At 46.9% G+C, this 15,320-nt stretch overlaps 1 protein-coding gene across 3 annotated transcripts in view; it reads right to left on the reverse strand.

The window, feature by feature from the left end:
• The window catches only part of ADAM19 (ADAM metallopeptidase domain 19), a 98,137-nt gene that overhangs the window by 38,925 nt on the left and 43,892 nt on the right, over positions 1-15,320 (reverse strand). For 2 of the 3 annotated variants that reach the window (XM_002816129.6, XM_024247680.3), the window contains exons 5-7: positions 14,212-14,288; positions 3,238-3,430; positions 2,178-2,243 (exon numbers count right to left, since the gene is read on the reverse strand). The exons of the other annotated variant lie outside the window; for it this stretch is intronic. In XM_002816129.6, the coding sequence (XP_002816175.2) occupies positions 2,178-2,243; positions 3,238-3,430; positions 14,212-14,288 (336 nt within the window). The remainder of the gene's footprint in view (positions 1-2,177; positions 2,244-3,237; positions 3,431-14,211; positions 14,289-15,320) is intronic. 3 annotated transcript variants of the gene reach the window in all.

Here is a 15,320-nt window from a genome sequence, read left to right on the forward strand (position 1 = left end):
CTGTAGCTGAAAAAAAATGACTCAAGACCATTGTATTAGATGATCACAGATGCAGAACTTAAATGGAAGAATGTCCCAGAGTCAGAAGAGCTCAGTTTTCTTCCATCAGTCCTCCCACTACGGGCAGTCGGGCAGGGCAGGCCAGAGTCAGTTATCTCCTCCCACGACTATGGAGCCTCAGCTGGCTTTTAAACCAGCTTTGGATTTTGCTCCCCACACTATTCCCCCATCCTATACACACACTAGTCTTTGGAGAGGAAACAGAAAACATAGAACACATACACACACACACACACACACGCACACACACACAAACAGCTGTTGGAAAAACCAATGTCAACATCAATTAAAAAGCTAAACGCTTTTCAAAGCAGAGCACGATGTTCCCTCGGCCCGGAATGCCCTTCACCTCCACTCCTCTGCCCAGTTAACTCCTCCTTGTCTTTTAAGACAGCTTCAAGGGCCACCTCCTTCTGCCGCTAACTAACATCCAGTGACTAACACTCAAAGACCTTCTGGCCTGCAGCCTAGTGCTCTCCCCACTACCAGGTCCCGCTGCCAGGACACATGCTTTGGAAATGTGACTAGGTACAGCTGCCTTAGAATGAGCTCTTTGGGGAGATGGTAGCTAAACCATGTGGATGGGATACGGACAGACTGGAGTTGTGATGGGCTGTATCCTCAGGAGAGACCGAGGCCAGTGTCTGCCCTGCTTGAACACAGCGAGCGCTCAGCTCATAATGACATCCCATGCACGGAAGATGCACTTAGTACTTATATGATGGAGTCACTCAACAAAGTGAGAATTGGAGGTAACATCTGGCTAATTTAGGCAAATATGGGCTCTGGGGCCTAAACTCACTCTTTAGGTGTCTGCTTCAATGTCAGAGAAGCTTTCCCTAATTCCCAAAACCATGTTGAATCCCCCATTGTCTGCACTTTCATCCCTCCTAATGGTCCATCCTAGTGCTTATCACACTTTGGACCTACAGGTTTGTGTGCTGTTACTGCAAACTCTGCGATGCCCGGGGAGGGTCTGTCTTCTTGAGATCTGTATGTCCAGGTGCTCGGCACATAATAGAAAATCAAGAGATCACTGATGAATAAATGAAATATATGATGAGCCAGGTGAGGGTTCATCCAATCTTAGAATCTGTCTGATTTGAGGAACATGGAGTTAAAGGCTGAACTGCTATGCCTTTAGGTCAGTGGTTCTCAAACTTGACTGTGCAACCCAATCGCTCAGAGGCCTTGTTAAAACATGGATCTCTGGACCCCACCCTGACAGTCTGGGATTCAGGAGGTCGGGGGTAGGGCCCAAGAATTTGCATCTTACACAAGGGTGCTGCTGACGCTGGTGCTCTGGGGACCACATTTTGGGGACCATGGCTTTAGGTCATCATTTGGCACCGACATGATTATAAAAATGGACCCACACACATGGGCAAGAATACAGTTTTCAGTCGGATGACTGGGAATATATTTATTATCTTTGCAAAAAAAAAAGTTTTAGAATTTCCATAGACAATTCCTGGGTTCCTCAGAATAAACACCAGAATCTAAAGGTCTTCAGACCCAGTACAAGAAATGTTAATCAGACAACTGTCTTGATTTTCTATGTGATTGATGTATCAAGCCAGGAGAGGCTTAGCTGTGTGTGGGGGCGGGTGAGGAAGGGGTGGGGGGAGTTGGGGGAGTTCCCCCCAACTATGTTTAAAATGGCAAAATGAGCCTTTGGTCAGATTTTTTTTTCTTCGAGACGGAGTTTCGCTCTTGTTGCTCAGGCTGCAGTGCAGTGGCATGATCTCAGTTCACTGCAACCTCCGCCTCCCAGGTTCAGGAAATTCTCCTGCCTCAGCCTCCCAAGTAGCTGGGATTACAGGCATGCGCCACCATGCCCAGCTAATTTTGTATTTTTAGTAGAGATGGGGTTTCACCATGTTGGCCAGGCTGGTCTCAAACTCCTGACCTCAGGTGATCCACCCGCCTTGGCCACCCAAAGTGCTGCGATTACAGGCGTGAGCCGCCACACCCGGCCTTTGGTCAGATTTAAGGTCAAAATCATAGATGAACTGGAGAAAGATGAATGGGCAACATTTCCCCAAAGCAGTCTGGAGCCTGGAATGGAAGCTGTCAAGAGAGCAGTTTTTCTGCAAGACCCATTGCCTCCCCCTTACCTCTGCATAATCAGCCACGAGGTAAAGCTCCACATACTTCATGGAGTTTAAATCTTCCCTTTTCATCTAAGAAAGAGAAACAGATCAGTGCTGTAGAAATAGTGGACTTGGCCTCATTTTTAAAAAACTGCTAAGAAACAGGGCTGCTGGATAAGCAGCAGCTACCTCCGTAATGATTTTGTTATTGGGCACTAGAGATGTTCTTGGCTGTGGTGGCCGTCACTCACATAACACCTTCCACTGCCATTTGGTTATTGCTGGAGGCTGCTCTGGGACACTGGATTCAGTCCTTTATTCTCAGAAAATACTGAGATGAGCTGATGAGCACAGGCAGGACAGAGGCCGGCATATGAGAAGGAGTGTGCTAACCACCATGTTCCCACAGAACCTCGAAACCTCGAAACACCCTGTCGTTTTCAGTATGAATCAATATGAGGACTATGTGCATATGGTGTAGTGTCTACTCCAATAGGGAAGGCATACTTTTTTTTTCTACTTTTTAATTTTTATTTATTTTTCTGAGGCAGGGTCTCGCTCTGTCACCCAGGCTGGAGTGCAGTGGCGCCATCCCAACTCACTGTTATCTCAGCCTTCCGGGTTCAAGTGATTCCCGTGCCTCAGCCTCCCAAGTAGTTGGGACTACAGGCACCCAGCCATCATGCCCAGCTAATTTTTGTACTTTTAGTAGAGATGGGGTTTCGCCATGTTGCCCAGGCTGGACTCAAACTCCTGGCCTCAAGCAATCTGCCTGCTTTAGCCTCCCAAAGTGCTGGGATTATAGGCATGAGCCATGGCGCCCAGCCTTCTTTTCACTTTTTAAGCTTTCTGAAGTCAGCCTCTGAGTGTTTTAAAGGTAGTAGTGTTTTCCCCCAAAAGCAGTTATTCTATGATGAGGGTATTTCACACTCAACAATGACTCAGAATAAAAGAAAAACACTATTTCCTTCTTCTTAGGCATCACCCTTCAATTTAGAAATACTCCTGGATTCAAAGTAAGCAACCTCAGAGGGGACAAGCCTGTCCCCAGGTTGATTTCTGCACTGAGAGCCTCAAAACTCACCCTGCGAGGTCGCTTCTTGGTCTGTTGTGTAAACTGAAGAGCCCAGTCCCTGGTGGTGGGCTTGGAGTGCTCGAACCCACAGTTTCCCGGGGGCGGCTTGAGATGTTCAGATCTGTAAATAAGGTGTTGGCCCTCGCTGTCAGGGAGGGGCTCGATGACGTAGCTGAGGTTGCTGCTCACCGTAATCAGTCCTCTGTTGAGAGGAGGAATAGAATCTCTGGTCAAAGATTATGGTTCTGAAAAAGTCCCTTGTGTAGGTCTTAGTTTCTCCACATGCAAAACGACATAGTGGGTTTTGATCATTGGTTCTTAACCTAATTATGGGGCCATGTACCCATTTGTGAGACTCTGATGCAAGCTCATACTTCCTCTCTAGAGAAATGCACTTATACATAAAAAGTGGTGCATGGGCTCAGGGCACTTGGACCTCCCCCTCGACCCCCACCCCACCCAACCACCACCACCAAGCTCATCGTGAGACTCCAGGTTAAGAGTCTCTGGACTGGGAAATCTCAAAAAGTTCTAAAAAGGCTGTACCTGTGACACTTAAAACTTATGAAGGATGGTAGGTCCAGGATTCCAAAAAGCCTCCCAAACCAAAACACGGCATATGACAAATCATGGGTCACAACTTTAGAGACTCAGAAAAAGCAGTACAGTGGCCAGAGAAAGAACAGTGGCCTGCAAGTGCGCTGACCCAGGTTCCGGATTTAGCTCCAACATTCAATTGTCACATGCTCTTCAACAAGCATCTTAAATCTCTCCAAGCATCAGTTTCCTCATCCCTAAAACAGCAATGATAACTTATCGAGACTCCTGGATGATTAAGTGGAAAGACAAGGGTCTTTGTGCTTGGAAACCAGAGCTAGATGCATCAGTGATGACATGCCTACGTGTCCCACCTGCCCCACGTCAGCACGGCAGTTATTTGGTGAAGTGACATCCACCACCAAGCATGAGGGACTACTTTTTTTCCTCCCTTGATTATAGATACTAGCATTGAACTCAGAATAAACTCATGGAGTCCTTACTGTGTCCTAGACATAATCTAGACATAATCCTTGTCCTCGAGAAACTCACAGTCCTCTGGAGGACAGTCACAAATATTTACTGGGCTCCTGCTACGGGCCAGGTATAAGGCTAGTTGCTGAGGATGGAATAGTGAACAAGACACACCAAGTGCCTACCCTTGTGAAGCGTTGAGTGTAAACATTGGAATAAGTCACTCTAATGTATAACAGAGAGAGCAAAAAGTTTCATCACCCCTTGGACTGGAGGCAGCTGCTTCAAGTGTTACATCACCAAGGCTTCTGAGGGCTTTTCTAGCCTCAGCAAGAAAGAGGACCACGACTTATTATCAATTGCTGTTGCTAATGATCAGTGAAGGCCCAGGCAGCAGATATCTGCCAACCTTGATACAATGAGATAAACATGATTGTAAAGGTATGTAATCAAGGCTCAGGGGGAGGAGGAAGCCCAGGAGTAAGCCCCACAGACTCTAGCAGCATTTTATATGCTCTAAAACCTCAGGCAGGCTCTCATCCATGCAGAGAGCTCAGAACCTACAGCATCTCCAACCCAGTCTTTGCCACTGTAAATTGGCAGGACCTCTCTCTTAGCTCATCTCAGCTTCCACCTCCACCACAACTGCCACTTGGGATTCCTGCCCAGATTTTACCCTTCGGGAAGAGCCTGTGACGCTCTCTGGAAAATCAGCGCCAGGCTCTGATGGGCAGCAGCCTTTCCCGGATCCCATCCCTGGCTGACCTCATTCCAGATCCAGGAAGCCTGATGGCTTCCTGGCTGCCTCACCCAGTCTGACGCAGCAGTACCCAATCACCCCCTCTGACGGACATCTAAGGTATTCCCTGAACATCTGGGGGTGGGAGTGGGGCAAGGAGCAAGGGTCGCATCCACTCCCTAATCCAGCCAGGAAAGGGCAGAGGAGAGAGCTGCTACACGCATCCTGTTCCTAAGTTATCTTTTCATCCCAGCCAACCAAGGCCTCTCCCATCACCTCAGTTTCCCCTAATGGCTACACACTTTGGGAACACAGAGGGCTTGACCACCAACCAACTGATGGTTCTGTGTGCACCAGGTTGTGGTTGCCAAGATTACACCCAGTGAGTGGAAAGTTCCATAGAGGAATCAGGGAAAGTTCCAATGGAGGGTCACAAAACGCAATTGATCTGGCATCACTTGAACAAGCCTGTGAGCTAAACAGGACAGAGACTAAGCCAAAGTGTGGTGCGCAATAAATAAGAATCCTCATAGTGGCTGCAGATTATAGAGCCTTTGCTATGGACTTGGCACTGTGCTAAGTGAGCATTTTATTATTCCAACCACTTTCCTAGGATCCTTACAAATGTTGTCCCCAACTTACAAATGGGAAAACAAAGGCTCAGCAAGATTAATTAACCCAAAGTCACACAAACAGTAAGAGTAGGGATTTGTTTTTTGTTTCATCAACTTTTAAGTTCCAGCGTACATGTGCAGGATGGGCAGGTTTGTTACACAGGTAAACATGTGCCATGGTGATTTGCTGCACAGATCAGCCTATCACCTAGGTATTAAAGGAGTCGGGATTTGAATGGAAGCATTCTAGTTCCAAGTCCCACAACCTTACCCTGACCTTCCACTGACTCAGTCATGATAGTCCTGTACAGGCTGGGCGTCGTGGCTCACACCTGTAATCCCAGCACTTTGGGAGGCCAAGGCGGGTGGATTTCCTGAGCTCAGGAGTTGGAAACCAGCCTTGGCAATATGGTAAAACCCCGTCTCTACTAAAAATACAAAAATTAGCCAGACGTACTGGCGGGCGCCTGTAATCCCAGCTACTCAGGAGGCTAAGGCAGGAGAATTGCTTGAACCCGGGAGGCAGAGGTTGCAGTGAGCTGAGATCGCACCACTGCACTCCAGCCTGGGCGACAGAGCAAGACTCCGTCTCCAAAAGAAAAAAAAAATACCCTGTAGAGCAAATCAGAAAGATACCACCAGTCTACAGATGGCTCCAGTGTTGGTGCCAGCAGCTCTCCTCTTAGGGGTGATTGGCTTCACCTCAGTTTCCTACGAGAAAAGACAAAGGAGGTATGCAGCCTACTTTTCACCTTCAGAGGCGATTGATTGAGCTAACTGGATGCCAGGCACTGTGTTTACAAATGTTATTCTTATTTCATTCCCACATCATCATTATAAGGAGGCACCCTCATGAGTTCCACTTTATAGATGAAGAAACTGTGGCTTAGAGACATTAAATAACAAGCTCTCATGGTTAAGGGCAGTGTGGGCTCCAGGCATGGGGACTAGGTAATCTGAAGTCAAAGATTTAAGGTCCACAGACTCTGGACCCCATCCCCTTAGCCTCTATGCTTTCTGCCTCCATCAGTGAGTTCTAAGCCTAAGTGTCAGAGATCTCTAGGAACAGAGGTCTCAGGGATATCTATTAGAATATTCTACAGTGTATTGAAAACACGGGTATCCAGGTCTGCTGTGGATATGGTTTATTTGTCCCCACCAAGTCTCATGGTAGAATGTGGTCCCATTGTTGTAGGTGGGCCTGGTAGGAGGTGTTAGGCTCATGGGGTGGATCCCTCATGAATGGCTTGGTGCATGCTGGTAGTAATGAGAGAGTTTTTACTCAGCAAATTCCCATGACAGTTTCCTCAAGAGCTGGTTATTAAAAAGAGCCTGGCACCTCCTCCCTTTCTCTCTCACTTCCTCTCTCACCACTTGATCTCTGCACACACAGGCTCCCCTTCACTTTCTGCCACGAGTGGAAGCAGCCTGAGGCCCTCACCAGAAGCAGATGCTGGTGCCATGCTTCTTGTATGGCTCGCAGAACCGTGAGCCAAAATAAACCTCTTTTCTTTATAAATTACCCAGCCTTATGTATTCCTTTATAGCAACACAAATGGACTAATACAGGGCCCAGCCTAAAAAACCCGGAGCTGCAGGCCTGAGTGTCTGCACTGTTATCAAGGCCCATGAGTAATTCCCTGCCTAGCCACACTCAGGAACTCTGGCCTGCAGACCACCCTCTGCAGCAGGCACCTGCTTTTCACCAGGCCCCCAGTAATTCTGATTCAGGGAGTGGGCAGATTACAATTTGAGAGAAACAGAGGCTCAGAAGGACCCTGAAGGTTGTTCCAGCAATAGGATTCTGTGGCCACTTCCCTCCCTTCCTCCAACCGCTGTTCCTGGTTATTTGCCCATGTCACGATTGCAATCCTCTCAGACGGCCTGGGGATGGAGGAGAGGCTGGCACAAGCCCCAGCACTGTCAGCGGACTGCAGCTTTGTTGCTGGGGGAATGTCTGAGAATGTGGTTCCAGGGGCCATCCCCGCCCTCACCTCTAATTCCTTTAGCTGCCCTCTTCCGAGCACCACCAGTTGTTTATCCTTCTAGGAGCCTTGGTTGATTTAATTTGCTGAATGTTAGCCCTGGCAAAGGCAGACCTCAGCCAGAAGGCATGAGCCGGGGCCCAGGAGGCTGGGTGGCCAGCCTCACATGCCATTCTCCCTTCTGTTCTCCATCCTATTGCTCATCGTTAAGAGATGGATACAAATGAAATTGTATAGGAAAACCCGGGCAGGCCAGGCCAGGCAGACACCAAGCAATTCATGTCTAACCCCTGCATAACTGAAGGAGTCACCAAATGCATTCTTCAAGGAACTAGGCCAAGAACTGCTTCCTGGGGACTTGTCCATTCAGAGCTAAACCAAAGGGGACACATTCTACATCCCTATACCCAGAGGTGCCCTAAAAGGTAACTACCCTGCTACCCTTCTTTCCTCTCCCCTTCTCCGCAAATTATATCCATGCAAAAGGAGTTACAGGGAACTCCAAAGGCTGCAAAAAAGAGAAGAGAAGGCTTGTAGGTCATGTGCTTTCTCAAGGACAGGGTGCCCCCATATAGCACCTGGATTCAAACTCTGGCTGTGCTGTCTCCTAGCTGTGTGGTAAGTGATGTAATAACAGTGCCCATCTCACAGAGTTGCTGTGATAATGGACTGAATAGGCAATGTTTACTAATAACCAAAGCAGCATTTTAAAAGAACAGCTAAGGGTCATTGATTGTGTATTATACATCAAGCAAAGTGCAAAGTGTTTTATTCGATAGCCATTCCACACATCTGTACTGAGAACCCAGTGTGTGACAGGAACTGTTCTCAGCACGGGAAACAGCATGATCAAAGCAAAGTCCCTGCTGTCAAGGAGCTTGCACTCCTCACCTATTATAAATCCACCAGTGATGTCAATATTGTTATTCCCATTTTATGGATGAGAAAACTGAGACTTGAGAACTTAAGTAGCTTGGCAGGGTTTAAACCAGGAAGTGCCTGGCTCCAGAATCCAAATTCATCACAACTTAATAACACTGTCCTCTGAGGGCTTAATCTGTACAATGCCTGACACGAAGGTAGCGTTTATGATCCATTCTGCAGAAGGGAGGCAAGGAATCCAAAGGTGGAAAGGACTTGCCACTTCTTGTCCAGGGCTGGCTGTGTGTATATGAGCCACCTCCTTCTGCCGCAGGCTCCCACCTCCCTGAGACTCTGCCCAACCTGTCTGCATCCCAGGACTTCCAACACAGAAGGAAGCTTTTAATGGTCTGGTCTACTCTTGTTTTACAGAAGAGAGGAAAGCCCACCCAAAAAAGAACTTGCCCAAGCTCACCTAGTGAGTTAATGTGAGAGCCGGGGCAAATCCCAGCTCTCCTAATGTCCAGGTTCATGACTCTGCGGTATGCCCCTGACCTCACCCCCACTGACCACCCACCCCACTCCCAGGACTTAGCCACCTTTTGGATAGAGTAGGGCCTGTGGAGGGACCAGCCTGGCCACAGCAAAGACAAGGAAAAAATTTAATGGGGAGAGGAAAACACAGAGCTCCACACAGCCAGGAAGTATGTAGCTAGATCTTAAACGTGGATCCCTTGACTTTAAATTTTGAGCTTATTCTAGGCCATCATGCACACTTTCCTACACATTCTCCTGCATTCATTTTCAATCTCATGTTCTCCCACTCTCCCTCTCTCACAGAATCTGAGTCCAGGGACCACGGTGAAGGTATAATTACAGTGAGACTGAGCCCTGTGTTTTTGAAGGCAGGGCTGCTGTAATATAAGGGTGATCCATCAAATAGACCACTATGGATGATTTATTGTATACCTCTGAAAGACTTTCTATATAATGAAACGTGCCAGACATTAGTACAAACGATATTATGCAACCATTAAAAGAATGAGATAGATCTATGTATACCTAAAACATAATAAGTTGGAAAAAAAATACAAAACTGTATGCATAGGGTGACCTCATTTGGATTAAATATGTTCATATATATATATATACACACACACACATAATTATGTATTTCAATAAAGGATACCTCCAACAGTAATTAAGGATACCTCCAACAGTAATTAAGGATACCTCCAACAGTAATAACATGGAGAATGGGATTGGTGGGAAGGGTAGGACAAGATAAACAACTTTCACTTTTTAAAGCTTACACATTCCTGCATGATGTGAACATTTAACACTAAACCTGTATAGTTATAAAATGATAATTTTTAACAAAAAAAGATTTTAAAAAAAGTAAACAACTTACCAACCAGATACACCTCCTGCTGACAGACAGTGAGCTACAGACACACACACAGAGTTTCCCAGAACACACAGGCTCAGTCAGAGACACCTTAACCCAGTGTAGATATTTAGAGAATGTCTTAATCTGAGACAGGCTTGGGAGAATGACACTTGACATCCCCAGTGAAATGAGATGCCACATCTTTTTATTGGTGTCATTTTTTTTTTTTTTTTTGAGATGGGGTCTTGCTCTGTCACCCAAGCTGGAGTGCAGTGGTGCGATCTCAGCTCACTGCAACCTCTGCCTCCCAGGTTCAAACGGTTCTCCTGCCTCAGCCTCCCAAGTAGCTGGGACTACAGGCATGCAACACCACACATGGCTAATTTTTGAATTTTTAGTGGAAATGGGGTTTTGTCATGTTGGCCAGGCTGGTCTTGAACTCCTGACCTCAAGTGATCTGCCCGCCTCGGCCTCCCAAAGTGCTGGAATTACAGGCGTGAGCCAGCGCGCCTGGCCTATTGGTGTCATTTATAAGCACCCATAGCTTCCAATCAATTCTCAAAGGGTCCAGGGGCCCAAATAAGATTACAGACATTATATTCCTGTATTAGTCCGTTTTCACACTGCTATAAAGAACTACTTGAGACTGGGTAATTTATAAAGGAAAGAGGTTTAATTGACTCACAGTTCTGCATGGCTGGGAGGCCTCATGACTTACAGTCATGGTGGATGGCAAAGGGAAAGCAAGCACCTTCTTCACAAGATAGCAGGAGAGAGGGAGCACAAGGGAAACTTACACTTTTGTTTGTTTTTTGAGACAGAGTCTCGCTCTGTCACCCAGGCTGGAGTGCAGTGGTGCGATCTCAGCTCACTGCAAGCTCCGCCTCCCGGGTTCACGCCATTCTCCTGCCTCAGCCTCCTGCATAGCTGGGACTACAGGCACCCACCACTACGCCCAGCTAATTTTTTGTATTTTTAGTAGAGACGGGGTTTCACCGTTTTAGCCAGGATGGTCTCGATCTCCTGATCTCGTGATCTGTCCGCCTCGGCCTCCCAAAGTGCTGGGATTACAGGCGTGAGCCACCGCGCCCAGCCAGAAACTGACACTTTTAAACCATCAGATCTTGTAAGAACTCCCTCACTATCACCAGAACAGCATGGGGAAACTGCTCCCATGATTCAATCACCTCCTACCAGGACTCTCCCTCGAAACACTGGGGATTGCAATTCGAGATCACATTTGGGTGGGGACACAGAGCCAAACCATATCAATTACATATCTATGTTCTTTTTTCACAAGGAATATTCCTAAAAGGATATACAAGAAACTAGTAACAATGGCTGTCTCTAGGAAGGGGGGAAATCTGGAAATCTGGGGTGAGAAAGAGATGTTATCTTTCATTGTACACTCTTTTGTACTTTTTGAATTTATTTTTACTAAGATCATATATGACTTCTTCAATTAAAGTAACCTAAAGAACTGCTTTGGAGAGAAGAGGGGGCCTAGCAACCACCTAGAAGCTCAGCTGAATTCCTCCTGGTATCATCAGCTTGAAGATCTCACTTGATAGAAATCCTATTTCTCCAATCATGGGAGCATGTTTCCAGGAGAGAAGAACAATCACTATGGAGATTTTTCACTGCAGCAGTGCTTTATGAGCTTTGGGAGGCGCCTTGTGTTTTGACGACATGGGTTTGAATGTTGCTGCTGTTGCAGCTGCTCCTTCTCCAGGGTCCAAATGGAACCATCTGGCAGGAGTCTCCAGCTCTTAAATCAGTCCACCCACAGCCTTGGTTTCTTAAGGCGTGTGTAGTGAGAAGGCTGGGAAAGTAAGGCAGGTGGATCTCACCAGACGGAAGCATGCAAAACAGAAACACATGGACAGCTCACCCGGTATCCCCCTCCCTTTCAGCACTGCTGCTGGAATGATTTACAAGATGCCAAGCCAAGTTCCCACTGCTCCAGACTGAGGGGATGCAGGAAGAGGCAGACAGAAGCAGGTCACACCTGTATGTTCTTTTTCCTCCTTCTTGGGACAAACTTTGTTTACTTGCAGACTGCAGGTGGCGGTGGCTGGGCTTGTAAATACCACTGCGAGGCCAGTTAGCTTGGCTCAATCAGGTCACTTAAGCAGAGGGGATTTGGGGCCACTCTGTTATTGCTTCCGATCCAAAGCCCATTTCCTGCCTGATTTCCTCCAGCCAACTCACCATGCAGCATTCAAACAAAGTCATGGCCCAATTTATAAACAGACACTTGGGACCTGCAGTGTGAGAAACCTTCCATTTGTATAGGAGCCTGCATAAGTCTTAGCATGATTTCACTGATGTAAGATGAGGAAAAACCCTTATGTTTAAAAGTACTATAATTACAGCAATAATCTCTACCATGCCTAATATTGATGTTCACTTTATTGACAAGGAAACTGAGGGCTCCAAAATTACAATGCTGGTTTTCCCTCCACCTGTGTAGGGCATTGGCATTAGGAAGACACCCAATTTCTATTTGTGAATGAAAAATGCAATCATTGAATGAATCCATCAATCAGTCAAGAGAGGAAGAACACACAATGGAGCCACCTCCTATCAGCTCACAAGAGCCAATCAAAGGCATATCTTCCCAATTCTGCCTTCAATAACATCACATCGGTAGCTTGAAATTGATCATGTTGGGATTATCTTTGCCAGCATATTGGCAGATGCTACAAATCAGGGCTTTTTCCTTTTTGTCATAGAGCCAGTTTACACTGGGCTGAAGTGTCTCTCACTGAGCCTGTGTATTCTGGGAAACTGTAGCTCACCGTCTATCACTGCACAGAGGCACCACATGGTACAGACAATCAAAACCCAGGCAATTAGTATATGCAATGAGATACCAGGTTTTTTAGATCATCCTTCTTCAAAAAAAAAAAGAGAGGGGAGATTGAAAGTGGTCTACATAAATAAGACTTATTACGTCAACATACATGTGTAGATCCTACTGCAAGCAAGGCATGAGGGCAGGCTGGTGGAGAGAAATAGATATTTGAGATATACTCCATATTCTCAAGGAACACACATTCTCAGGTACAGACTGTAATGTGCACACAAATCACTTGTGAGTCTTGGTAAAATGCAGATTAAAATCCGGTAGGTCTGCGTGGAACCTGAGGTGCTGCATTTTGAACAAGCTCCCAGGTAAAGTTGATGCTGCCCATCCATGGAACACACCTAGAGAAGCAAAGGCCTAGGAGTTCACTGCATGCTGATAGTGTGCCACTGCAAGTTCCTAGGTAAGATAGCTATTCACAAGCTGAATCCTCACAACTGCAGGCATATATTCTTTTTATCCACCTTTTACAAATGAGACCATTGAGACCCAAGGTCACCCAGCTGGTAAACTGCTACCAGCTCAAAGCCAGGTAGTCTCACTCAGAGAAGGAAGGGTCACTCTCAAAAGCACATTCTGGTTAGAACTTTTCAGTTGATTTTCTGTCTTGAAAATTATCCTTGCCTCTCCTTTCTCTTCCTACTCTCTGTTCATTAACCATCCATTTTCTATTTCACTACCTCCAAGTACATCTCCCAGAGAAGAACTGAGGAGGTGTGGAACCAAATGCCCAAACTCATCCATCCCGAGCATATTAACCATGTGTCTTCTTTTTTATCTTCTGTTTCTTTGACATCTGGGTCTTACTGACCATAGAGGGACTGCCCCTTCCAGGGTTAGCCAATTCCTAGAGATGGTCAACAATTTCCCAGCCACCTTGCCTTTCAAATGCAAGTCAACCAATCCAGAGTCCATACCCTAGCCATTTATTTTATGGGGCTTTCACCCTCTGGGCCACTATCCCCCTTCCCTAATCACCCCAGAACCAGGTATAGGACAACTAAGGACAGAGAGCCCATAAACCCCAGAGCCTGCTGAAATGATGCAAACTAGCCAATCCTAAACCTGCTTACTCTGCCTCGCCCATTCCTTCCTGCAGAAACCACAAGAAGGGCTTCTGCTGACATTTCTCCAGGCTCCCTCTGCCCGCTGACCAACCCCAGTGCCTCCCCGTGCTGCCCCCAATGGCGCAGCTGGGCCCCTCCTTTTTCTGTGAGTACGACCATCTTTTCAATGGCAGTCATCTCCTGATTTTTTGGCCTTACCATACCTAAATAATAACAAAACCTATATTTTAAAACATCAAGTTCATCAGGAAAGTTAAATCCCAATGGATTTCTGGATTACCTAGGCTTTCCCTTGTCCATCCTCCCAGGCTCAGCCCCTCTCTGGGCTGGCTTGCCCACATTCTCAACAGACTCCTTCCCAAGGTCCTTGCCTTAGCCTTGTCTGTCTTGAAACTTCCATTCCTGGGGAGAGTGCCAGGTGCCACCTGCAGCCTCAGGGTCTCTTACCTAATTCCCCGGCAGGTGCTGAGCGTGACGCTGGACAGTTCTGTCTCCCTCACCGTGCCGTGGTAAAAGCAGTGATCCTAGCAAGGAGAAACGAGGTGGTCAGGCTAAAGAACACTGATAAGCATGGCAATGTTAATGTCTCAGGACGGTGATGGGTGACTCATGGCTTATTATATACCTACTCAACCTTATAGCACCTTACAACCTGCAAAGAGCTTTCCAAGCCACCATTTCATCTGATTCCCATAATAATTCTAGGAGATGGGGCAGGGCAGATGTCATTATCTCCATGAAGCAGATGAAAAGCTGAGGCTCAAAGGAGCAAAGAGATTTGCCCAAGGTCTCCCTGCTGATTGGGAAATCCAGAATTCTCCTAGTTCAGGGCTCTTTCAGGAATCGGTGTTTTCTGTGGCCAAAAGCATGCCATGGAAAGAGCCTGCTTCCCCACCAACGTTATCTTTGCAACCCCCTGCAATGAGTTGAATAGAATCCCCCTAAAATTCATGTCCACCTCAGAATGTGATTTTATTTGGAAATAGGGTCTTGCAGATGTAGTTAAATTAAGGTGATGTCATGCTGGGCCAGGCGTGGTGGCTCACACCTGTAATCCCAGCACTTTGGGAGGCCGAGGCAGATGGATCACCTGAGGTCAGGAGTTCCAGACCGCCCTGGCCAACATGATGAAACCCTGTCTCTACTAAGAATACAAAAATCAGCCGGACGTGGTGGTGCACACCTATAATCCCAGCTACTCGGGAGGCTGAGGCAGGAGAATTGTTTGAGCCCAGGAGGTGGAGGCTGCGGTGAGCAGAGATCACAGCACTGCACTCCAGCCTGGGCAACAGAGTGAGATTCTGTCTCAAGGAAAAGGAAAAAAAAAAAAAAAAGATGGTGTCATGCTGAATTAGAGAAGGTCCCAAATCCAATGATTTGTGTCCTTCTAAGAAGAGGGAAGGACACAGAAACACACACACAGAAACAGAAGAAGGCCATTTGAAGATGGAGGCAGAGAATGGAGTGATGAAGTCGCCAGCCAAGGAACACCAAGGATGGCCAGAAGCCACCAGAAGCTAGAAGAGCCTGGAAAGATTCTCTCCAGAGGCTTGGAG

This window comes from Pongo abelii, chromosome 4 (assembly GCF_028885655.2).
Source record: "Pongo abelii isolate AG06213 chromosome 4, NHGRI_mPonAbe1-v2.0_pri, whole genome shotgun sequence".
Taxonomy (NCBI): Eukaryota; Metazoa; Chordata; class Mammalia; order Primates; family Hominidae; genus Pongo; species Pongo abelii.